General features: G+C 45.8%; 1 protein-coding gene across 1 annotated transcript in view; it reads left to right on the top strand.

Moving 5' to 3' along the window:
• The window catches only part of LOC120045353 (neurexin-1a-like), a 79,284-nt gene that overhangs the window by 34,026 nt on the left and 19,780 nt on the right, over window positions 1–25,478 (top strand). The window contains exons 6-17 of the mRNA XM_038990232.1: window positions 7,462–7,763; window positions 8,626–8,670; window positions 11,278–11,439; window positions 13,121–13,192; window positions 13,443–13,667; window positions 15,260–15,335; window positions 18,168–18,269; window positions 21,906–22,028; window positions 22,313–22,462; window positions 23,451–23,682; window positions 23,868–24,058; window positions 24,252–24,425. Of these exons, the coding sequence (XP_038846160.1) occupies window positions 7,462–7,763; window positions 8,626–8,670; window positions 11,278–11,439; window positions 13,121–13,192; window positions 13,443–13,667; window positions 15,260–15,335; window positions 18,168–18,269; window positions 21,906–22,028; window positions 22,313–22,462; window positions 23,451–23,682; window positions 23,868–24,058; window positions 24,252–24,425 (1,854 nt within the window). The remainder of the gene's footprint in view (window positions 1–7,461; window positions 7,764–8,625; window positions 8,671–11,277; window positions 11,440–13,120; window positions 13,193–13,442; window positions 13,668–15,259; window positions 15,336–18,167; window positions 18,270–21,905; window positions 22,029–22,312; window positions 22,463–23,450; window positions 23,683–23,867; window positions 24,059–24,251; window positions 24,426–25,478) is intronic.

Below are 25,478 nucleotides of genomic sequence, written 5' to 3'. Positions count from 1 at the left end.
GGTGCCACCTGTACCGGTCCCACGCATCAGGTCTCCAGTGCGCCTCCACAGTCCAGTACATCCTGTGCCTCTTCCCCGCACTCGCCCTGAGGTGCGTGTCATCAGCCCGGTGTCACCTGTACCGGTCCCACGCATCAGGTCTCCAGTGCGCCTCCACAGTCCAGTACATCCTGTGCCTCTTCCCCGCACTCGCCCTGAGGTGCGTGTCATCAGCCCGGTGCCACCTGTACCGGTCCCACGCATCAGGTCTCCAGTGCGCCTCCACAGTCCAGTACATCCTGTGCCTCTTCCCCGCACTCGCCCTGAGGTGCGTGTCATCAGCCCGGTGCCACCTGTACCGGTCCCACGCATCAGGTCTCCAGTGCGCCTCCACAGTCCAGTACATCCTGTGCCTCTTCCCCGCACTCGCCCTGAGGTGCGTGTCATCAGCCCGGTGCCACCTGTACCGGTCCCACGCATCAGGTCTCCAGTGCGCCTCCACAGTCCAGTACATCCTGTGCCTCTTCCCCGCACTCGCCCTGAGGTGCGTGTCATCAGCCCGGTGCCACCTGTACCGGTCCCACGCATCAGGTCTCCAGTGCGCCTCCACAGTCCAGTACATCCTGTGCCTCTTCCCCGCACTCGCCCTGAGGTGCGTGTCATCAGCCCGGTGTCACCTGTACCGGTCCCACGCATCAGGTCTCCAGTGCGCCTCCACAGTCCAGTACATCCTGTGCCTCTTCCCCGCACTCGCCCTGAGGTGCGTGTCATCAGCCCGGTGCCACCTGTACCGGTCCCACGCATCAGGTCTCCAGTGCGCCTCCACAGTCCAGTACATCCTGTGCCTCTTCCCCGCACTCGCCCTGAGGTGCGTGTCATCAGCCCGGTGCCACCTGTACCGGTCCCACGCATCAGGTCTCCAGTGCGCCTCCACAGTCCAGTACATCCTGTGCCTCTTCCCCGCACTCGCCCTGAGGTGCGTGTCATCAGCCCGGTGTCACCTGTACCGGTCCCACGCATCAGGTCTCCAGTGCGCCTCCACAGTCCAGTACATCCTGTGCCTCTTCCCCGCACTCGCCCTGAGGTGCGTGTCATCAGCCCGGTGCCACCTGTACCGGTCCCACGCATCAGGTCTCCAGTGCGCCTCCACAGTCCAGTACATCCTGTGCCTCTTCCCCGCACTCGCCCTGAGGTGCGTGTCATCAGCCCGGTGCCACCTGTACCGGTCCCACGCATCAGGTCTCCAGTGCGCCTCCACAGTCCAGTACATCCTGTGCCTCTTCCCCGCACTCGCCCTGAGGTGCGTGTCATCAGCCCGGTGCCACCTGTACCGGTCCCACGCATCAGGTCTCCAGTGCGCCTCCACAGTCCAGTACATCCTGTGCCTCTTCCCCGCACTCGCCCTGAGGTGCGTGTCATCAGCCCGGTGCCACCTGTACCGGTCCCACGCATCAGGCCTCCAGTGCGCCTCCACAGTCCAGAGCTTCCGGCGACAGTCCCCAGTCCAGAGCTTCCGGGGACAGTTCCCAGTCCAGAGCTTCCGGGGACAGTTCCCAGTCCAGAGCTTCCGGGGACAGTTCCCAGTCCAGAGCTTCCGGGGACAGTTCCCAGTCCAGAGCTTCCGGTGACAGTTCCCAGGATGCACCTGAGTTTCACAGCAAAGGGTCTGAATACTTATGTAAATAAAGTATTTATGTATTTTATTATTAAAAAATATTTAAAAAACTGTTTTCGCTTTGTCATTATGGGTTATTGTGTGTAGATTGCTGAGGATTTTTTTTTTTAACTCAATTTTAGAATAAGGCTGCAATGTAACAAAATGTGGAAAAAGTCAAGTGGTCTGAATACTTTCAAAAGGCACTGTATATTTTTAGATTTTATTTTATTTACAATATTAGCAAGGGTCAAGTGCCCAACCAATAGACCTTATTCACAAAGGGGTGCAGCATAATTCAGTTGTAACTAGGCCAGCTGAAGTAGACAGATCATTTATTATAAATACGTTGTGTTATTGATGCCCATTCCGGAGCTGTTTCCGACTTTATCATAATTTCTTAACGACTTGCTTTAAGGGGTTTGTGTGTGTGTACGTGCTTGTGCGCCCTGGGATAAAACGGATCTTATCCAGCTTAAGACAAAACACTGGGCTCTAACTGGAGAGATTATCAGAGAGATTGTCAGAGCGAGCGAGAGAGAGAGCTGTAGGTGACAGACTAGACGATAGGTGTTAAGTAGTGTTAGAGGCTAGTGTGTACTCTATATTTGAATGGTTTCAGTTGTTAGGGGCTAGGCGCTAGGGTGTACATATAAAGGGTTTAGGGTGTAACTTGGTTAATAATAACTTAACGTAGGCGTGTGTTGGCATTTACACATGGTGTATGTGTGATGTGTAGGTTTGAGTGTACAAAACATTAAGAACACCTGCTATAGACATAGACTGACCAGATGAATCCAGGTGAAAGCTATGATGTCACCTGTTGTTTTCTGTCATGCTGTTCCTTCTATTTCCGTAGTGTATTTCCGTATTGTTTTAGTGATTCACCATAGTGAAGGCGTAGACTCAGGTCTTCTGGGTCTCTGTGTTTTTGGTTGGATAGGATTCTCAATTTCTTTCAAAGGTTTTTGCATTCTTCATCGAACCATTTCTCGGTGTTGTTAGTTTTTTTAGGGTTTCTGCTTGAATTGAAATGTGATATGTTAGCTGATAGTTCAAGTACAGTGTTCAGGCGTCCTGCTGCTCAGTTAACACCTTCACTTTTGCAGGGGAACATTTTATCCAGGAAGTTCTCTAGGAGGGATTTGTTGTTGGTCAATTGTTTTTGTGGTATGTTTCTACACTACCCTCCTTCCATCTATGGCATTTCTTAAAAGCCAGCAGTTTGTTTGGCTTTGATGCCTCATGGTTGAGTATTGCTCTGTTCCAGTAGATGTGATTTTGCTGTGATCTGATAGGGGTGTCAGTGGGCTGACTGTGAATGCTCTGAGAGACTCTAGGTTGAGGTCGGTGATAAAGCAGTCTACAATACTACTGTCAAGAGATGTGCTATAGGTGTACATACCGTAGGAGTCCCCTCGAAGCCTACCATTGACTATATATGGAGTTGGGACCCGTTTTTGTTGGTTGTTTTGGCATAGTTATGTCTATGGAGGGATATTGGAGAGGGGGTCCTGTCACCTCCAGGTGTTTGTCTCCCTGTGTGCTACGAGTGTCGGGTTCTTGACAAGTTCTGGCATTTACTGTAGGTCGCTACAAACTAGTACTATATGTCCCTGGACCTGGAAATGGTTGATCTCCTCTAGGGTGGAGAAGGTATCTCCCCCTCTCTGTCTCTCTACCTCGCTTCCTCCCGCTCTCGCTCTCTCTCTGCTTCTCTCTCCATCTCTTCCTCTCACTCTCTCTCTCTCTCTGCTTATCCCTCTCTCTCTCTCTCTCTGCTTCTCTCTCTCTCTCTCTCTCTCTCAGGTAGTGTTGTCACCCTGCTGTTTCTCTATCCTCCATTTTGATTTAGTACAGCTGTCCCTGATAATGTACTGTTCACTCAATCACTCTCTCTCACAGAAGCACACACACGCACCAGTGGAGGCTGCTGAGGGGAGGGTGGCTCATAATAATGTCTGGAACGGAGCAAATGGACTGGTGTCAAACGCATGGAAACCATGTGTTGATGTATTTGATACCATTCCACTAATTCCGCTCCAGTCATCACCACGTGCCCGTCCTCCCCAATTAAGGAGCCACCAACCTCCTGTGACACGCACACACATACAGCTGTAGCCTAATTGCACGGGGTTGCCATGGAAATGACAAATGAGTATGTGAGAGGCTGAGGAGAGGAAAGAGCCATTACATCAGCTGCAGTGTGTGATGTAATAGAATGGTGAACTGGCCCACAGATGTCCTGCTGTCTGATCTACTGACTGACTGGTTGCCTGACATCTAATGGTATGAATGTAAATTAGATCTACAATGTAATGGTGGTGAATGGGTGTGTGTGTTCATTGTATGAAATTGGTTCCTGTCACACTCAGCCCACACTCTCCCTCTCGCTCTCCCTCTCCACGGTAAAGACTCACCGCAGGCTCTGAGTTGGTAATAGCTTTCCTGACACAAATACACATAAATGTACACACACTCACACTCGCATGCTGTGAGGGAGGTAATTACCAGTGGCGTGTATTCGTGGATGCAGAGGGAAGCCAGGCTGTTTGACCAAATATTTGACCAATAAAAAAAAGAAATCAAATAAATTATCTTTTGTCTCTCTGTGTTTTCATAACTTTCCTTCAATTCTGATCTAACCGTAAATCAATATGTTGTGCCACTGGCCTGAGACGATTGACGTTCAATATGTAGCCTAGTAGGCTCACATTAGCTAGCAGGCTAACTTAGCTGGGTCATTGTTGCCTATGCGAGGAAGTCAGGCTAGCAAGCATTTTAGCTAGGTAGCCTTTGACAACAAAAAGTAAACGCGTGCTGTAAGACAGAGCCGACCATATTGCAAACATGAGAGAGAGGAGGATGGCATTGGCCTTCAGCTAGCCTACAAATAGGGTGAAGCCTTTTTTGTTTTACTTGCACACGCACACACACACATACAGAAATCAGTACCATGGACAGCCACATTATATTTATCAACATTGATTGGACTAAATAGTTTTTGGTATCTGTAAGTTTGTTTTCACTGTTTTAAACTACGTATATATAGCCTTGTTGATTTGATGTTTACATGTTTCAGTTGAAATGGTGCTGGAATAGCAGAGGCAGTGTTCCTGTGCTCAGTAGTTGATTAGTAAACTGTGGAAAACATGAACTTTCTTGGCCATGCTGTATGTCATGTACATGTAACTGTTTGTATGCAATATTCTCTTTGTGCACTTTGTGCACTTTTTCTTGACTTGGCTTCCTCAGTGTTTTTACCCACGTACCACTACTTGTAATTACACCCAGAACACAGACACACACACAGACACACTCACAGACACACACACGATCACACACACAGACACACACACGATCACACACACAGACACACACACTGGCACACACACGATCACACACACAGACACACACACGATCACACACACAGACACACACACTGGCACACACACTGGCACACACTGGCACACACACGATCACACACACAGACACACACACTGGCACACATAATGGCACACACACTGGCACACACACTGGCACACAATGGCACACGCACTGGCACACATAATGGCACACACACTGACACACACACTGGCACACACACTGGCACACACACTGGCACACACACTGGCACACCCACTGGCACACATTGGCATGCATAATGGCACACACACTGGCACACACAATGGCACGCATAATGGGACACACACTGGCACGCATAATGGCACACACACTGGCACACACACTGGCACACATAATGGCACACACACTGGCACACAATGGCACACACACTGGCACACATAATGGCACACACACTGGCACACACACTGGCACACACACTGACACACACACTGGCACACATAATGGCACACACACTGGCACACACACTGGCACACACACTGGCACACCCACTGGCACACATTGGCATGCATAATGGCACACACACTGGCACACACACTGGCACGCATAATGGAACACACACTGGCACGCATAATGGAACACACACTGGCACGCATAATGGCACACACACTGGCACACACACTGGCACACACACTGGCACACAATGGCACACACACTGGCACGCATAATGGCACACACACTGGCACGCATAATGGCACACACAATGGCACACACACTGGCACGCATAATGGCACACACAATGGCACACACACTGGCACGCATAATGGCACACACACTGGCACGCACACTGGCACAAACACTGGCACGCATAATGGCACACACACTGGCACACATAATGGCACACACACTGGCACACACACTGGCACACACACTAGCACGCATAATGGCACACACACTGGCACGCATAATGGCACACACACTGGCACACATAATGGAACACACACTGGCACACATAATGGCACACACACTGGCACACATAATGGAACACACAATGGCACACATAATGGCACACACACTGGCACACACAATGGCACACACACTGGCACACATTGGCATGCATAATGGCACACACACTGGCACACATAATGGCACACACCCTGGCACACATAATGGAACACACAATGGCACACATAATGGCACACACACTGGCACACATAATGGCACACACACTGGCACACATAATGGCACACACCCTGGCACACCCACTGGCACACATTGGCATGCATAATGGCACACACACTGGCACGCATAATGGCACACACACTGGCACACATAATGGCACACACACTAGCACACATAATGGCACACACAATGGCACACACACTGGCACGCATAATGGCACACACACTGGCACGCATAATGGCACACACACTGGCACGCATAATGGCACACACAATGGCACACACACTGGCACGCATAATGGCACGCATAATGGCACACACAATGGCACACACACTGGCACACACACTGGCACGCATAATGGCACACACACTGGCACACACACTGGCACGCATAATGGCACACACACTGGCACACATAATGGCACACACACTGGCACACACAATGGCACACACACTGGCACGCATAATGGCACACACACTGGCACACATAATGGCACACACACTAGCACACATAATGGCACACACACTGGCACACACACTGGCACACACACTGGCACGCATAATGGCACACACACTGGCACACACACTGGCACGCATAATGGCACACACACTGGCACACATAATGGCACACACACTGGCACACACAATGGCACACACACTGGCACGCATAATGGAACACACACTGGCACGCATAATGGCACACACACTGGCACACATAATGGCACACACACTGGCACACACAATGGCACACACACTGGCACACACAATGGCACACACACTGGCACACACAATGGCACACACACTGGCACGCATAATGGCACACACACTGGCATACATTTGATTATATTATGCTAAATTATATGGCATGGCTGGTTGCTGATAGGTACTTAAGAACACACACTCACACACACTCACACACACACACACACTCACATCATTGTAAACTCTCTAAACTAGATGACAGATTTTATAATGACTGTTGAATGCATCAGAAAGCGAAGCATCACAACATATCCTGATGGTTTAATGTCAACCCACTCATGAATGATCCATCCAACTCATATCAGATTACTGGATGAGCAAACAAAGAGTAAGATAGAAACATGTCTCAGGTTATTAGGTTTCCATTTGACACCAACATTGCTGTTTACACATTTAACATTATGTCCATGATGTTATATTATAAATATTATAAAACACGAACAACATTGACTGGTCTCTGTTTCTCCCCACTTCTCTCCCCATCCCTCCATCCTTCCATCTAACCTCCCTCCCTCCCTCCAGCCCGTGAGGACTACGTAGCAACCTTTAAGGGGTCAGAGTATTTCTGCTATGACCTGTCTCCCAGCCCCATCCAGTCCTCTAGTGATGAGATCACCCTGAGCTTTAAGACCCTGCAGAGGAACGGCCTAATGCTCCACACGGGCAAATCAGCCGACTACGTCAACCTGGCCTTAAAGAACGGAGCCGTGTCACTGGTCATCAACCTGGGGTCCGGGGCCTTCGAGGCCCTGGTGGAGCCGGTTAACGGGAAGTTTAACGATAACTCCTGGCACGATGTCAAGGTCACACGCAACCTGAGACAGGTAACCTGGCAACGGCAGGGGAGGGGCGAGATGGAGAGGGGGTTATAGAAAGAGGGGGTTATAGAGAGAGGGGGTTATAGAAAGAGGGGGTTATAGAAAGAGGGGGTTATAGAGAGAGGGGGTTATAGAGAGAGGGGGTTATAGAGAGAGGGGTTATAGAGAGATGGGTTATAGAGAGATGGGTTATAGAGAGATGGGTTATAGAGAGATGGGTTATAGAGAGAGGGGTTATAGAGAGAGGGGTTATAGAGAGATGGGTTATAGAGAGATGGGTTATAGAGAGAGGGGTTATAGAGAGAGGGTGGTTACAGAGAGGGGGTTATAGAACGAGGGGGTTGTAGAGAGGGGGGGTTATAGAGAGAGGGGTTATAGAGAGAGGGGGGGTTATAGAGATGGGGTGTGTGCATGAGAGAGAAAGAGAGCGAAAGAGGGTGTATTTGTCTTAAACTCACTGTGTGTGTGTGTGTGTGTGTGTGTGTGTGTGTGTGTGTGTGTGTGTGTGTGTGTGTGTGTGTGTGTGTGTGTGTGTGTGTGTGTGTGTGTGTGTGTGTGTGTGCGTGCGTGTGTGTGTGTGTGTGTGTGTGTATTAGCATCAGGGCTGGGGGCACTATGGTTCTGCTAACTGTAGTCTTCTGCTGTTTGCCTGTGTGTACCAACCACTAACTACTAACTGTACTTACTAACCTGCTAGTAATACTAACTAACCTCCATCCATGGAATGTGTCATACTACTAACCTGTTGCCTTCTCCTAGCCTTCTCCACACCTCTCTAACCTCCACTGGCCTTCTACCTTTTCTTTGTCCTTTACGGATGTTGTTCTGTTCACACTTGTTGCTCTCCTTCCTCCCCCTCTCCACAAAGCACTCAGGCATTGGACACGCTATGGTAAACAAACTCCATTGTTTGGTAGATATAACTCTAATCCTTTCCTAGTTTCGGTTACTGTGTTATTTTCTGAGCCGTAGAACAACTAAAACTATACTAGAACAGGATGATGGCGGTTGGTATTCTCGGCTTAACACTCCCCTCCTCCTAGCCCCGCTATTTTTTTCTACCTTTCCTTTGACCTTTTTCCGACGTTCACTCCATCTCCCCGTTGTTGACATCTAGGCGTGTCCTGATTGGCTCATTCCTCAGCTGCACGCGATTGGCCGCTCCCCCTGCATGGTGCAACTTCAGGTCCTGCCTCTCTGATTTGTCCATTAAACACAGAGACAGAGGCCAACCTCCCTCCCCCCTTTTTAATTTTCTCCTATTCTTTTTCTCCATTCCTCTGCATGCTGTCCATCCTGCTGCTGAGCCCAGGCTCTCCTGTTGTTGTTTGTTTTCTCCTTCCTATCTTCCTCTTGCTGTTGACTGCATGCAGTGAGAGCCGGCTGCTTGTGTGTGGAATGACTAACCCATTTAACTGTGTGTGTCAGTGTGTGTGTCAGTGTGTGTGTCAGTGTGTGTGTCACATCATTCAGACCTGCTAATCTGACTAACTCCCCACACACACTCTAACCCACAACCCCTACCCCTGACACACTCCAACCCTCAACACTATCATCACTACTAGCATCATGTGTATCACTAAACTCAACACTACTAACATCACTAACACCATTTACTATCAGAATCTTAACTAATACCTAATACACTAACAGATTGTGGCTGCTGAGCCTCAACATATGCCTGAATAACCTGATTAGCTACTTATGCTAATGCAATATAGCCAGGGTAATCCTGGTTAGCTACTTATGCTAATGCTATATAGCAGGGTAATCCTGGTTAGCTACTTATGCTAATGCTATATAGCCAGGGTAATCCTGGTTAGCTACTTATGCTAATGCTATATAGCCAGGGTAATCCTGGTTAGCTACTTATGCTAATGCTATATAGCCAGGGTAATCCTGGTTAGCTACTTATGCTAATGCTATATAGCCAGGGTAATCCTGGTTAGCTACTTATGCTATTGATATATAGCCAGGGTAATCCTGGTTTGCTACTTATGCTAATGCTATATAGCCAGGGTAATCCTGATTAGGTACTTATGCTAATGATATATAGCCAGGGTAATCTAGGTTAGGTACTTATGCTAATGCTATATAGCCAGGGTAATCCTTGTTAGCTACTGATGCTAAAGCTAGCTACACATGCTACTGTAATCTACTCGGTGGGTTAGCCATTGTTGCTAATGAACTAGTCAACATCAAGCTTGTTTGCGTTTTATAGAACCAATGTTATTCCTTTGGTTGTTCTCATGGCATGTGTTTCTAGCTCCAACAGTGCAGTAGTACCTAGCAATAATAACAACATATACAAATAAACTATACACACATCATCCAGAAAAGTTTTAAAACAAAAAACTAAATTAAGAAGTATCAGAACGAGCAATATCAGAGTCCGGAATATAAATATATATGTATATGAAGGTGTATAGACATTATAGACAGTACATTAATATAAAAGGTGTGTACAGCAGTAGTTATATAGGATGAGCCATGACTAGAATACAGTATATACATACAGTGCCTTCGAGAAAGTATTTATACCCCTTGACTTATTCCACATTGAAAATCTGTGGAAAGACTTGAAAATTGTTGTTCACTGCCAAAGAATGGGAGAAAATCATCGCCATATCCAAAGCTGATACAGACATGCCCAAGACGACTCAAAGCTGTAATCGCCACCAAAGGTGCTTCTACAAAGTATTGACTCAAGGATGTGAATAGTTAAGGATGTGAATAGTTATGTATTTCATTTTCAAAAAATGTGACAACATTTCTAAAAACCTGTTTGAGAGAAAAAATCTATTTAATCCATTTTGAATTCAGGCTGTAAAAGAACCAAATGTGGACTAAATCAAGGGGTATGAATACTTTCTGAAGGCACTGTGTAAAGTGGGTGGAACAGTATGTAAACATTATTAAAGTGACCAGTGTTCAATGACTATGTACATACAGTAGGGTAGCAGTCTCTAAGTTGCAGGGTAGAGTATCAGGTGGTTCAACAGGACATTTTAGGTAGCTTCAGTATTAGCTAGATATTTTAAATTAGGAACTTATCTTGAAAGATTGTTGGACTGCAGCCTTTAGCCCAATCAAGGGACTCGAACTTGAGTATAAAGGACACAGACTTGGACTCAGATTTGTATTTGTTCTGCCTGCAGGACAGATCTGCTGCCCTGAGAACAGAGTTGGTTCCATAATACTCTAACAAGCCCAAACCACCTCATCACACAGACAGGAAACAGGTCCAAACACGCTAGACCAATTGAAATAACAGAAAAACACAGTAAGACAAATCAAATCACACAAACCAAACAACAGATAGACCAATCAAATCACAGACCAGTCCAATACAACTGACCAATCAATCCAATCAACTGACCAACCAACCACAGCCAAGACCAGACCACCTCCCCAGAACCCTACCAAGTCAGTAAGGGGGCAGACTAATTTGGCAGGCTAGCGCGTAGCGCTGCGTTTGGTGTGAGTATAGCGTGCCCTTTCCCTGTGCTTTGTTGCATAGGTGACCATCTCTGTGGACGGCATCTTGACCACTACGGGCTACACCCAGGAAGACTACACCATGTTGGGCTCAGACGATTTCTTCTACGTGGGTGGAAGTCCCAGTACTGCTGACCTCCCTGGATCTCCTGTTAGCAACAACTTCATGGGCTGCCTTAAAGAGGTGGGGTGTACACACACACACACACACACACACACACACTAACCCACTCGTACTCATCTATACATTATGCACACATGCATACACACGTCTACATATGCGCACATCACAGTCGCATACAGAGCTAGGCCTACAGGTTTATCCACAGGATCATGATCTCATACAGTGTATGATGGTAATAATATACACAGATACACACACATCTCATACAGTATATACGGTAATAATGTACACAGATACACACACATCTCATACAGTATATACAGTAATAATGTATACAGATACACACACATCTCATACAGTATATACGGTAATAATGTACACAGGGAGATGCACACACATCTCATACAGTATATACGGTAATAATGTACACACAGAGACACACACATCTCATACAGTAAATACGGTAATAATGTACACAGAGAGATGCACACACATCTCATACAGTATATACGGTAATAAGACACACAGAGAGATACACACACATCTCATACAGTAAATACGGTAATAATGTACACAGAGAGATGCACACACATCTCATACAGTATATACGGTAATAATGTACACACAGAGACACACACATCTCATACAGTATATACGGTAATAATGTACACAGAGACACACACATCTCATACAGTAAATACGGTAATAATGTACACAGAGAGATGCACACACATCTCATACAGTATATACGGTAATAAGACACACAGAGAGATACACACACATCTCATACAGTATATACGGTAATAAGACACACAGAGAGATGCACACACATCTCATACAGTAAATACGGTAATAAGACACACAGAGAGATACACACACACATTTGGCAGTGGCACACGCACCCACTCTCCCTCTGCAGGCTTCAGTATCAGAGAGAATCAGTGATGAGTGTTGCTGAGGTAGCAGACGCAGCGCTAAGCGCTAACATGCTAATTGGCTCTGCCACCGAGACCCTCTATCCATCCGCTCTGCTCCGAATGTGCCAACGGCACACACACACACACACACACACACACACACACACACACACACACACACACACACACACACACACACACACACACACACACACACACACACACACACACAGACACAGACACAGACACACACAAACAAACAGACAGATGATTTGCCAACGGTGATATCATTAGTAGTGTGTGTGTGTGTGCGTGCGTGCGTTCGCTCATGTGCGTGCAGTTGATTGGGACTGATGGTGTTGTAGGCATGCTGCTGTCATTTACATATCTAATGTGATCATATGCTAATCCATGGGAAATAATTAAGATGTACGACGGAATACACTCGCATGACTGATCATCAGCCCTGTACAATATTTAATGCGCACCAACACACAAACTTATGCACGTACACACACACACATACACACATAAAAGGCTGCATCTCATTAGTTCTTCCTCTCCTCTTGTCCTCTCCTCATGTCCTCTCTTCCTCTCCTCACCTCATTTCCCCTCATCTCCTCTCCTTCATCTAGACTGGTATTGAAACACAGGTTTGGTGGAAGCAACATGACAGTGATAACTGAGGCTTTGCTTTCTTCTGTGACTGAAGGAGAGGAGACAAGGAGAGTGGAGATACAAGACTATTCATTTGCACTCTTGCTCCCAACCTTAATAACCTCTTTCCCTGACCCCTGCCCTGACCCCTCAACCCTGACCTCTAGGTGGTGTATAAGAACAATGATGTACGGTTGGAGCTGTCTCGGCTGGCTAAGCAGGGAGATGCTAAGATGAAGGTAATATACACCATCGTTTCTTATTGGCTGGTCTCAAATCGCATCCTAACCCTTAAGTAGTCCATAGCAACACATCCCTATTACTCAGTGTTTCACTTTATTTTATTGTTTCAATTTGATGTGTGGCATTTTAAACATTTGATTTGATTCGATTTGACAACAGGTGCCTGAAGAAAATAAGTAACATACTAAATAAAGAATAAATCATTGAGAGGAACAAACTGAGTTAACAAACTTTCCCATCCATCAGGTGAGCGGTATAGTGGCGTTTAAGTGTGAGAGCGTGGCGACCCTCGATCCCGTGACCTTTGACACCCCAGAATCGTTTGTGGCATTGAGCAAGTGGAGCGCCAAGAAGGCGGGGTCAATCTCCTTTGACTTTAGAACGACAGAACCCAACGGACTGATGCTCTTCAGCCACGGGAAACCACGGCAACAGCAACGCAAAGACCCCCGCACACCCCCCACCCTAAAGGTAAGGAGACACACACGCTGACCAAGCACACATTGGATGTTTCTCAATATGCGTACTACCGTGCTTCACACTCTCATGCGCCGAGTGCATTCTCCAAGGACGTTCTCTTGATTACGTTCTTATGAGGACGAGAGTGTGGAGAACACATAAAAACTTCCATTTGAGAAGGACTCCTCCCCCTACTGTATTACCTCACGCTGCACCTCCCCATTCACTGAACCTTCTTCCAACCAGGACAATGACAACAATAGAGACCAAACAAGATGTACACAAAGCAAACGTTTTACTTCATAACTATCAGCTATCTATATGTGAATCGTAATAATGTACCTAACCAGATAGTTTAACGGGCAAAAATGACCTAAAACAAATGTTATGCAAGGTAGATGTCAATTCTTTGTCTGTAGCTAGCTAGCTAACAAATATTAGTGGCTCTTTGGCTAACTAACAGTAGTAGCTAGCCAGCTAACCCTACTGACTTACTATGGGCTAGTGGATATTTATTACTGTATTAAGATCAAATATTATAGTCAGGCAACATATGAGATGTCAATAGGCAACATTTCATTCCAAAGTCAGAGTAAATTTAATTTTGCTTGAACTCAAATAATGGCGCCATTGATTTCAATAAATTGTACGTAATTCTTTACTTGGTTGCATCATACCTGTGCATGCTTTCCGTTGAAGCTTGCATCGATGCATGCTTCAGTCCGTTGAAGCTTGCATCGATGCATGCTTCAGAATATGTACAAACAGAGTACGCAGTACGCATTCATGAAGTGCAATCCGTGCTCCGTTTCGCATACTTTGATTTGGACTCGTACTCCGACCCTCCCATGCGCCAATTTGCGTACTCAGAGCACGGTAGCATGCGTTTTGAGGAACATTGACTATACACACGACCCTCGCATCCACCCCACCCCAAAGGTCGACACAAACACACACACATTCATATTATATTAATGCTTATACTGGTGTTGGTGTTGATGTTTATACTGGTGTTGATGTTGATGTTGTTTATACTGGTGTTGGTGTTGTTTATACTGGTGTTGATGTTGATGTTGTTTATACTGGTGTTGGTGTTGATGTTTATACTGGTGTTGGTGTTGATGTTTATACTGGTGTTGATGTTGATGTTTATACTGGTGTTGGTGTTGATGTTTATACTGGTGTTGATGTTGTTTATACTGGTGTTGGTGTTGATGTTTATACTGGTGTTGATGTTGTTTATACTGGTGTTGGTGTTGATGTTTATACTGGTGTTGATGTTGATGTTTATACTGGTGTTGATGTTTATACTGGTGTTGATGTTGATGTTTATACTGGTGTTGATGTTTATACTGGTGTTGATGTTGATGTTTATACTGGTGTTGATGTTGATGTTTATACTGGTGTTGATGTTTATACTGGTGTTGATGTTTATACTGGTGTTGATGTTTATACTGGTGTTGATGTTTATACTGGTGTTGGTGTTTATACTGGTGTTGGTGTTGATGTTGTTGGTGTTGATGTTTATACTGGTGTTGATGTTTATACTGGTGTTGGTGTTTATACTGGTGTTGATGTTTATACTGGTGTTGGTGTTGATGTAGATACTGGTGTTGGTGTTTAAGCATCAGGGCTGGGGGCACTATGGTTCTGCTAACTGTAGTCTTCTGCTGTTTGCCTGTGTGTACCAACCACTAACTACTAACTGTACTTACTAACCTGCTAGTAATACTAACTAACCTCCATCCATGGAATGTGTCATACTATAACCTGTTGCCTTCTCCTAGCCTTCTCCACACCTCTCTAACCTCCACTGGCCTTCTACCTTTTCTTTGTCCTTTACGGATGTTGTCTGTTCACACTTGTTGCTCTCCTTCCTCCCCCTCTCCACAAAGCACTCAGGCATTGGACACGCTATGGTAAACAAACTCCATTGTTTGGTAGATATAACTCTAATCCTTTCCTAGTTTCGGTTACTGTGTTATTTTCTGAGCCGTAGAACAACTAAAACTATACTAGAACGGATGATGGCGGTTGGTATTCTCGGCTTAACACTCCCCTCCTCCTACCCCGCTATTTTTTTCTACCTTTCCTTTGACCTTTTTCCGACGTTCACTCCATCTCCCCGTTGTTGACATCTAGGCGTGTCCTGATTGGCTCATTCCTCAGCTGCACGCGATTGGCCGCTCCCCCTGCATGGTGCAACTTCAGGTCCTGCCTCTCTGATTTGTCCATTAAACACAGAGACAGAGGCCAACCTCCCTCCCCCTTTTTATTTTCTCCTATTCTTTTTCTCCATTCCTCTGCATGCTGTCCATCCTGCTGCTGAGCCCAGGCTCTCCTGTTGTTGTTTGTTTTCTCCTTCCTATCTTCCTCTTGCTGTTGACTGCATGCAGTGAGAGCCGGCTGCTTGTGTGTGGAATGACTAACCCATTTAACTGTGTGTGTCAGTGTGTGTGTCAGTGTGTGTGTCAGTGTGTGTTCACATCATTCAGACCTGCTAATCTGACTAACTCCCCACACACACTCTAACCCACAACCCCTACCCCTGACACACTCCAACCCTCAACACTATCATCACTACTAGCATCATGTGTATCACTAAACTCAACACTACTAACATCACTAACACCATTACTATCAGAATCTTAACTAATACCTAATACACTAACAGATTGTGGCTGCTGAGCCTCAACATATCCTGAATAACCTGATTAGCTACTTATGCTAATGCAATATAGCCAGGGTAATCCTGGTTAGCTACTTATGCTAATGCTATATAGCAGGGTAATCCTGGTTAGCTACTTATGCTAATGCTATATAGCCAGGGTAATCCTGGTTAGCTACTTATGCTAATGCTATATAGCCAGGGTAATCCTGGTTAGCTACTTATGCTAATGCTATATAGCCAGGGTAATCCTGGTTAGCTACTTATGCTAATGCTATATAGCCAGGGTAATCCTGGTTAGCTACTTATGCTATTGATATATAGCCAGGGTAATCCTGGTTTGCTACTTATGCTAATGCTATATAGCCAGGGTAATCCTGATTAGGTACTTATGCTAATGATATTAGCCAGGGTAATCTAGGTTAGGTACTTATGCTAATGCTATATAGCCAGGGTATCCTTGTTAGCTACTGATGCTAAAGCTAGCTACACATGCTACTGTAACTACTCGGTGGGTTAGCCATTGTTGCTAGAACTAGTCAACATCAGCTTGTTTGCGTTTTATAGAACCAATGTTATTCCTTTGGTTGTTCTCATGGCATGTGTTTCTAGCTCCAACAGTGCAGTAGTACCTAGCAATAATAACAACATATACAAATAAACTATACACACATCATCCAGAAAAGTTTTAAAACAAAAAACTAAATTAAGAAGTATCAGAACGAGCAATATCAAGTCCGGAATATAAATATATATGTATATGAAGGTGTATAGACATTATGACATTACATTATATAAAAGGTGTGTACAGCAGTAGTTATATAGGATGAGCCATGACTAGAATACAGTATTAACATACAGTGCCTTCGAAAGTATTTATACCCTTGACTTATTCCACATTGAAAATCTGTGGAAAGACTTGAAAATTGTTGTTCACTGCCAAAGAATGGGAGAAAATCATCGCCATATCCAAAGCTGATACAGCATGCCCAAGACGACTCAAAGCTGTAATCGCCACCAAGTGCTTCTACAAAGTATTGACTCAAGGATGTGAATAGTTAAGGATGTGAATAGTTATGTTTCATTTTCAAAAAATGTGACAACATTTCTAAAAACCTGTTTGAGAGAAAAAATCTATTTAATCCATTTTGAATTCAGGCTGTAAAAGAACCAAATGTGGACTAAATCAAGGGGTATGAATACTTTCTGAAGGCACTGTGTAAAGTGGGTGGAACAGTATGTAAACATTATTAAAGTGACCAGTGTTCAATGACTATGTACATACTTAGGGTAGCAGTCTCTAAGTTGCAGGGTAGAGTATCAGGTGGTTCAACAGACATTTTAGGTAGCTTCAGTATTAGCTAATATTTTAAATTAGGAACTTATCTTGAAAGATTGTTGGACTGCAGCCTTTAGCCCAATCAAGGGACTCGAACTTGAGTTAAAGGACACAGACTTGGACTCAGATTTGTATTTGTTCTGCCTGCAGGCAGATCTGCTGCCCTGAGAACAGAGTTGGTTCCATAATACTCTAACAAGCCCAAACCACCTCATACACAGACAGGAAACAGGTCCAAACACGCTAGACCAATTGAAATAACAGAAAAACACAGTAGACAAATCATACACACAAACCAAACAACAGATAGACCAATCAAATCACAGACCAGTCCAATACACCTGACCAATCAACCAATCAACTGACCAACCAACCACAGCCAAGACCAGACCACCTCCCAGAACCTACCAAGTCAGTAAGGGGGCAGACTAATTTGGCAGGCTAGCGCGTAGCGCTGCGTTTGGTGTGAGTATAGCGTGCCCTTTCCCTGTGCTTTGTTGCATAGGTGACCATCTCTGTGGACGCATCTTGACCACTACGGGCTACACCCAGGAAGACTACACCATGTTGGGCTCAGACGATTTCTTCTACGTGGGTGGAAGTCCCAGTACTGCTGACCTCCCTGGATCTCCTGTTAGCAACACTTCATGGGCTGCCTTAAAGAGGTGGGGTGTACACACACACACACACACACACACACACACTAACCCATCGTACTCATCTATACATTATGCACACATGCATACACACGTCTACATATGCGCACATCACAGCGCATACAGAGCTAGCCTACAGGTTTATCCACAGGATCATGATCTCATACAGTGTATGATGGTAATAATATACACAGATACACACACATCTCATACAGTATATACGGTAATAATGTACCACAGATACACACACATCTCATACAGTATATACAGTAATAATGTATACAGATACACACACATCTCATACAGTATATACGGTAATAATGTACACAGGGAGATGCACACACATCTCATACAGTATATACGGTAATAATGTACACACAGAGACACACACATCCATACAGTAAATACGGTAATAATGTACACAGAGAGATGCACACACATCTCATACAGTATATACGGTAATAAGACACACAGAGAGATACACACACATCTCATACAGTAATACGGTAATAATGTACACGAGAGATGCACACACATCTCATACAGTATATACGGTAATAATGTACACACAGAGACACACACATCTCATACAGTAATACGTAATAATGTACACAGAGACACACACATCTCATACAGTAAATACGGTAATAATGTACACAGAGAGATGCACACACATCTCATACAGTATATACGGTAATAAGACACACAGAGAGATACACACACATCTCATACAGTAATTACGGTAATAAGACACACAGAGAGATGCACACACATCTCATACAGTAATACGGTAATAAGACACACAGAGAATACACACACACATTTGGCAGTGGCACACGCACCCACTCTCCCTCTGCAGGCTTCAGTATCAGAGAGAATCAGTGATGAGTGTTGCTGAGGTGCAGACGCGCGCTAAGCGCTAACATGCTAATTGGCTCTGCCACCGAGACCCTCTATCCATCCGCTCTGCTCCGAATTGCCAACGGCACACACACACACACACCACACACACACACACACACACACACACACACACACACACACACACACACACACACACACACACACACACACACACACACACAACACAGACACAGACACACACAAACAAACAGACAGATGATTTGCCAACGGTGATATCATTAGTAGTGTGTGTGTGTGTGCGTGCGTGCGTTCGCTCATGTGCGTGCAGTTGATTGGGACTGATGGTGTTGTAGGCATGCTGCTGTCATTTACATATCTAATGTGATCATATGCTAATCCATGGGAAATAATTAAGATGTACGACGGAATACACTCGCATGACTGATCATCAGCCTGTACAATATTTAATGCGCACCAACTTGTGTGTGTGTGTGTGTGTGTGTGTGTGTGTGTGTGTGTGTGTGTGTGTGTGTGTGTGTGTGTGTGTGTGTGTGTGTGTGTGGTGTGTGTGTGTGTGTGTGTGTGTGTGTTAGAACTTGTGTGTGTTTGTGTGCGCTGGTGTGTGTGACTGTGTGTTTGATTCTGCTAGAGTCCAGGGTTACTAAGGCAGCCATTTTAGAGATAATGTAAGAGAGGAAAGACAGAGTGAGGAAAAAGGGGGGTGAGGTGAGAGGAGGAACAGGAAAAAGGGGGGGTTGGGGGTGTGTTAGTGAATAAGGTGAGAGGGGGAACAGGAAAAAGGGGGGGGTGGGGGGGTGTGTTAGTGAATAAGGTGAGAGGGGAACAGGAAAAAGGGGGGTGGGGGAGTGTTAGTGAATGAGGTGAGAGAGGGAACAGGCAAAAGGGGGGGTGGGGGTGTTAGTGAATAAGGTGAGAGGGGGAACAGGAAAAGGGGTGAGGTACACAGGGAAGATAGAGAAGAGCCAAGGAAAAAGAGAACGAGAGAGAGAGGTGTACAGAGGAGTGTGGAGGTGTGGAGTTCCGTCACGGGGATGGACTGAAAGCTTCTCAGGGCTTCCGGATAATTATGTCTCCTTCATGCTGAAAATGAAAGATTCTCTATCCCTCCATCCTTTTTCTTCCCTTCCTCCATCCATCCATCTATCCATCCACCCCTCCCTCCCTCTGAGTGCTTTGTTTGTCTGTAGGCTGTCGTGAGTTGAGCTCTGTGTATGTGTGTTTGTCCTTTCACCACGGAAGACGACTCTATGACGGCATCCTGGTACTGACAAAGGGAGAAGGTGTTGCCATGGGAACATAACTAGACAACTTGTCTATGTCTATCGGCAGTATGTAACATAATGCTTTTCATAAGCATAGAAACCTTAAAAGGTGTTATTATGATTTTCTAATGATCCTGAGTTATTATCAGCCATTTGGAGTAAAAAAATACTGCCATTGAAAGAGCTTAATATTAGGAGTTGATTATAAAACATGACAAGAGTTCGTACAACTCAGTAAATACAATATTACATACATTTCATTTGTATAAGTTCCATCAATAGACAATTTTTTTCCGCAAATTAGTCACTCTTCCATGACCATATATGTCCTGTGTGTGTGTGTGTGTGTGTGTGTGTGTGTGTGTGTGTGTGTGTGTGTGTGTGTGTGTGTGTGTGTGTGTGTGTGTGTGTGTGTGTGTGTGTGTGTGTGTGTGTGTGTGTGTCCTGGCTGTTCTCAGGTTGGCATGGATCACTGCCTCATTCTCACATCAGCCCATTCACCCCAACAGTGTGCGGTCACACACACACACACACACACACACACACACACACAAAAAAACACCAATCTCAGGCAGTGATCCATGGTAACGGGATGAGATACTTGTGCCCAGAGCACAGCTGAGACTCCTCAGGGGAGCCCTCTGTCCTCTCCTGAAAACTAATTACACCTAACACACACACAAGTCACCTACACTCACACACACACATACCTCACCTACACATGCATGTACACAGAGACCTCACACGTGGCAATATGATGTGTGTGTGTGTGTGTGTGTGTGTCATGGTGCTGCCATTTCCCACAGCTGAATCTGTCAGGCTGTTTACCTCTCATCTTCTCATTCCTCCTATAGCTTATCACCCCCCCTACACACACTGACACTGGTCTATCCTGGTGAGAGGGAGAGAGACTCACAACACTCCCCAGAGATCGCCTTCAACAGAAACTAGAGAGAGAAAATGAGGAGAGAGAGAGGGACGAAAGGAGAGGGAAATGGAGAGCGAGAAGGGGAAGGAGAGAGGTGGATGGATGGATGGAGAGGGAATGAGAGAGAAATGGACAGAGAGAAAAGGGGAAGGAGAGAGAGAGATGGATGGAGAGTTCCTCCTGCTGTATTACTGCTCTACGTCCCTCTTGCTACAGAGCTGAGTATCTAGTGCCACCATGTGGTCAGATAGGGTAGGACACTGTGGCAGGAGACATGGTGGAGAATGTGTGTGTGTGTGTGTGTGTGTGTGTGTGTGTGTGTGTGTGTGTGTGTGTGTGTGTGTGTGTGTGTGTGTGTGTGTGTGTGTGTGTGTGTGTGTGTGTGTGTGTGTGTGTGTTTGTGTGTTTGTGCGCGCGCGCGTGCTTGTCTGCATGTGTGCATATGTTAACCCTTCGTGTGGGTGTGTGTAAGGTGTATGTGTGTGTATATTAACTAACTGGAATGTGTGTAGGTAAGGGTCCAGAGACCATCTTTGCAGGGCTGGGGCTGAATGATAATGAGTGGCACACTGTCAGAGTGGTGCGACGCGGGAAAAGCCTCAAACTCACCGTCGACGACCTGCAATCTGTAGAAGGTAACCATAGCAACCCCAACCCTGTCAACCCTGACCTTTCAGTCCTAACCTTAACCCCTGACCTCAAACCCATAACCTGCAGACATTGCTCAAGTACATTCAAGCCCAAGTGTCTTGTATTTAGCTGACCTGGTCCAATGTAGCCAATGGAATAGTCCCAAAAGTGCAAACTCCACTCACCCTGCACTCCGGTGAAGCTAAATCAAGTGCACCTCAAGTGTTTCAATGTATTTGACCCCGGTCTGCTAACCTCTACCCTGACCCCTGACCTCTAACCCCTCCAGGTCAGATGGCAGGCGACCACACCCAGCTGGAGTTCCACAACGTGGAGACAGGCATTGTGACGGAGAAGCGCTTCATGCCTGCTGTGCCTTCCAACTTCATAGGGCACCTGCAGGGCCTCACCCTCAACGGGATGCCCTATGTAGACCTCTGTAAGGACAGAGTACACACACACCTACACATACCTCACACACCCATACATACACACCTCTCACACACACACGCCTACACACACCTCACACACCCACACATACACACACCTCACACACACATGCCTACACACACCTCACACACCCACACACCTCACACACACACGCCTACACACACCTCACACACCCACACATACACACACCTCACACACACACGCCTACACACACCTCACACACACACACACCTACACACATATCACACACAGACACCTTACCGGTGTTGGTGGTAACATGTTATATAATCAGATTACTTTTCTGAGGAACATTACTACAGTTACTTTGTCAAACAACGAGTGCCTTACTTTCACAATCATATCTCTTAACGGGCGTGTTTCCATGAGCCGATCTCAACTTGTTTCCTCATTTAGTTGTCGAGCGAGCGGAGAAAGGCTAGAGAATTGTCATGACAGCTGTTGTCCATAGAAATGTATAGAAGGCGCGTCTCTGATCTTTGCCATTGAATGCTTCTGTGATAGCAAAGCCCATAGAGTGCCCTCTATACGTCTCTATGGGTCCCTGTAAGTGCGGACTATAACCAGAACTGGCGGATTCAAAGATTTTGAATGAAAAGATAGGCTAGCTGTACAGATATTTGGCTTACACTAGATATGACTGATTAAGCTGCCGTACTTGTAGACTAGCAAGGCAGCGCCACAGATGAATGGAGAAACTACTGATCAACCTGGCGTTGCTCATTGTAATATTACAATATAATGCGTTACTTTCCACACAATGTAATATTGTAATATAACGCATTACTTTCCACACACGTTACTTTCCACACAATGTAATATTGTAATATAACGCGTTACTTTAGTTAAATGTAACAAGTAATATGTAATACATTAGTGTTTTAAGTAACTAATCCCATACACAGCACCTTACACATACACAACTACACACACCTCATCCTTGGTCATCTCGATCCTAGGTAAGAACGGTGACATCGACTATTGCGAGCTGAACGCTGTGATTGGTTATAAGAGCATCGTGGCGGACCCGGTGACGTTCAGGTCACGGTCGAGCTACGTGACTCTGCCAACGCTCCAGGCCTACTACTCCATGCACCTGTTCTTCCAATTCAAAACCACCTCCCCTGACGGACTCGTACTCTACAACAGAGGAGACGGAAACGACTTCATAGTGGTGGAGCTGGTCAAAGGGTAATTACCTAAACATTCAAATAACATCCTATTGGCACTATACTGTGTGTCTATACACTACTGCTGTTGAACAGAGGAGATGACACCACCTGATGAAAGGACTAGTCAGAGTTAGATATCTATCTACTATCTACTCAGGCATTAAAGTTGATATTCCAACGTTCCTAATCTCCCTCCCTCCCCAGCTACCTCCACTATGTGTCCGACCTGGGGAACGGAGCTCACCTGATCAAAGGGAACTCCAACTCTCCTCTGAATGACAACCACTGGCACAACGTCCTCATATCCAGAGACACCAACAACCTGCACACTGTTAAGATAGACACCAAGGTCACTACACAGACCACTATGGGGGCCAAGAACCTGGATCTCAAAGGTAACACACATGCACACGCATAAACTCACACACATAGACACATACACACATACTGTACATACCATAATACCTGTGTACTATGTATGGAGTCTCTCAGCCCTTGTCTCTTATAGCAGAGGGCAGTTCTGTCAGCTAAGAGAGACCCAGGTATGGAGCGAGGAGCTGCCACTCAAGCTGTGCTGTGTTCCTATAGGTGACCTGTACGTAGGGGGCGTGGCTAAAGAGATGTACCGTGACCTTCCCAAGCTCGTCCACTCCCGCGAAGGCTTCCAGGGTTGCCTAGCAACCGTCGACCTCAACGGCCGATTACCCGACCTGCTGGCCGACGCCCTTGCTACGACCGGACAGGTGGAGAGGGGCTGTGAAGGTACACACACACCATTAGCAACTACACAAGAAAGTCTAGGAAGACAAACACATACCAGGACCTCCCCCTTTTACCTAATTGTTTTTATTATTCTACCTCTTGCTCCAGCTAACAGCTGTTTTTATTTGTATTATTTATATTTCTGTTTTTATTATGTTGGAGATTATCCCCCTTGCTTTGGCATCTGGCTTTCTCTTCTCTTTCTCCCCTCTCTCTTCTCTTTCTCCCCTCTCTCTCTCTATTCTCTTTCTCCTCTCTCTCTCTCTCTCTCTCTCTCTATTCTCTTTCTTCCCTCTCTCTCTCTCTATTCTCTTTCTCCTCTCTCTCTCTCTCTCTCTCTATTCTCTTTCTTCCCTCTCTCTCTCTATTCTCTTTCTCCTCTCTCTCTCTCTCTCTCTCTATTCTCTTTCTTCCCTCTCTCTCTCTCTATTCTCTTTCTCCTCTCTCTCTCTCTTTCTCCCCTCTCTCTCTTCTCTCTCTTCTCTTTCTCCCCTCTCTCTCTATCCTCTCTCTCCTCTCTCTCTCTATTATCTTCCTCTCCTCTCCCTTTTCTCTCTCTCTCTCTCCCTGTTTGTTTTATCACAGGCATTTTTATGCTTTGTTTTTACTAACCATCGAACATATTTTGCTTGTCGTTCTTTTTGGCTGACAAAAGTTGCATTGACGAAAGCTGACTTGCAAGGTAGATCGCTCTGTGTGTGCGTGTACGTATCTGTGTGTATTCTTGTGATCAACTGGGTTCGAACCTGAGTCTCCTGCGCACCACAAGACTGTGTTAGCCCACTGAGCTAAGGGCTAGGCAGTAGCTCAGGGAGCTAATGCATGTGTTCAGGTCTCAGGCAAGATTACTCATCACGCGAGCCACCTCGGTTACACTTGCAGGTACGTGTGTGTGTGGTGTGTGTGGTGTGTGTGTGTGTGTGTGGTGTGTGGTGTGTTCTGACATGACCTGTCCATGCCACCGTAGCGACATCGTTCCTGTTTAACTTAGACCACACCCTCTTCACCTCTGTCACTTGGAAGCATGATTCTAATCCCACCCCCTACTTCTAA

This window comes from Salvelinus namaycush, chromosome 4, assembly GCF_016432855.1.
Source record: "Salvelinus namaycush isolate Seneca chromosome 4, SaNama_1.0, whole genome shotgun sequence".
In the NCBI taxonomy this organism is placed as follows: Eukaryota; Metazoa; Chordata; class Actinopteri; order Salmoniformes; family Salmonidae; genus Salvelinus; species Salvelinus namaycush.
This window is presented reverse-complemented; position numbering and strand designations above follow the sequence as displayed.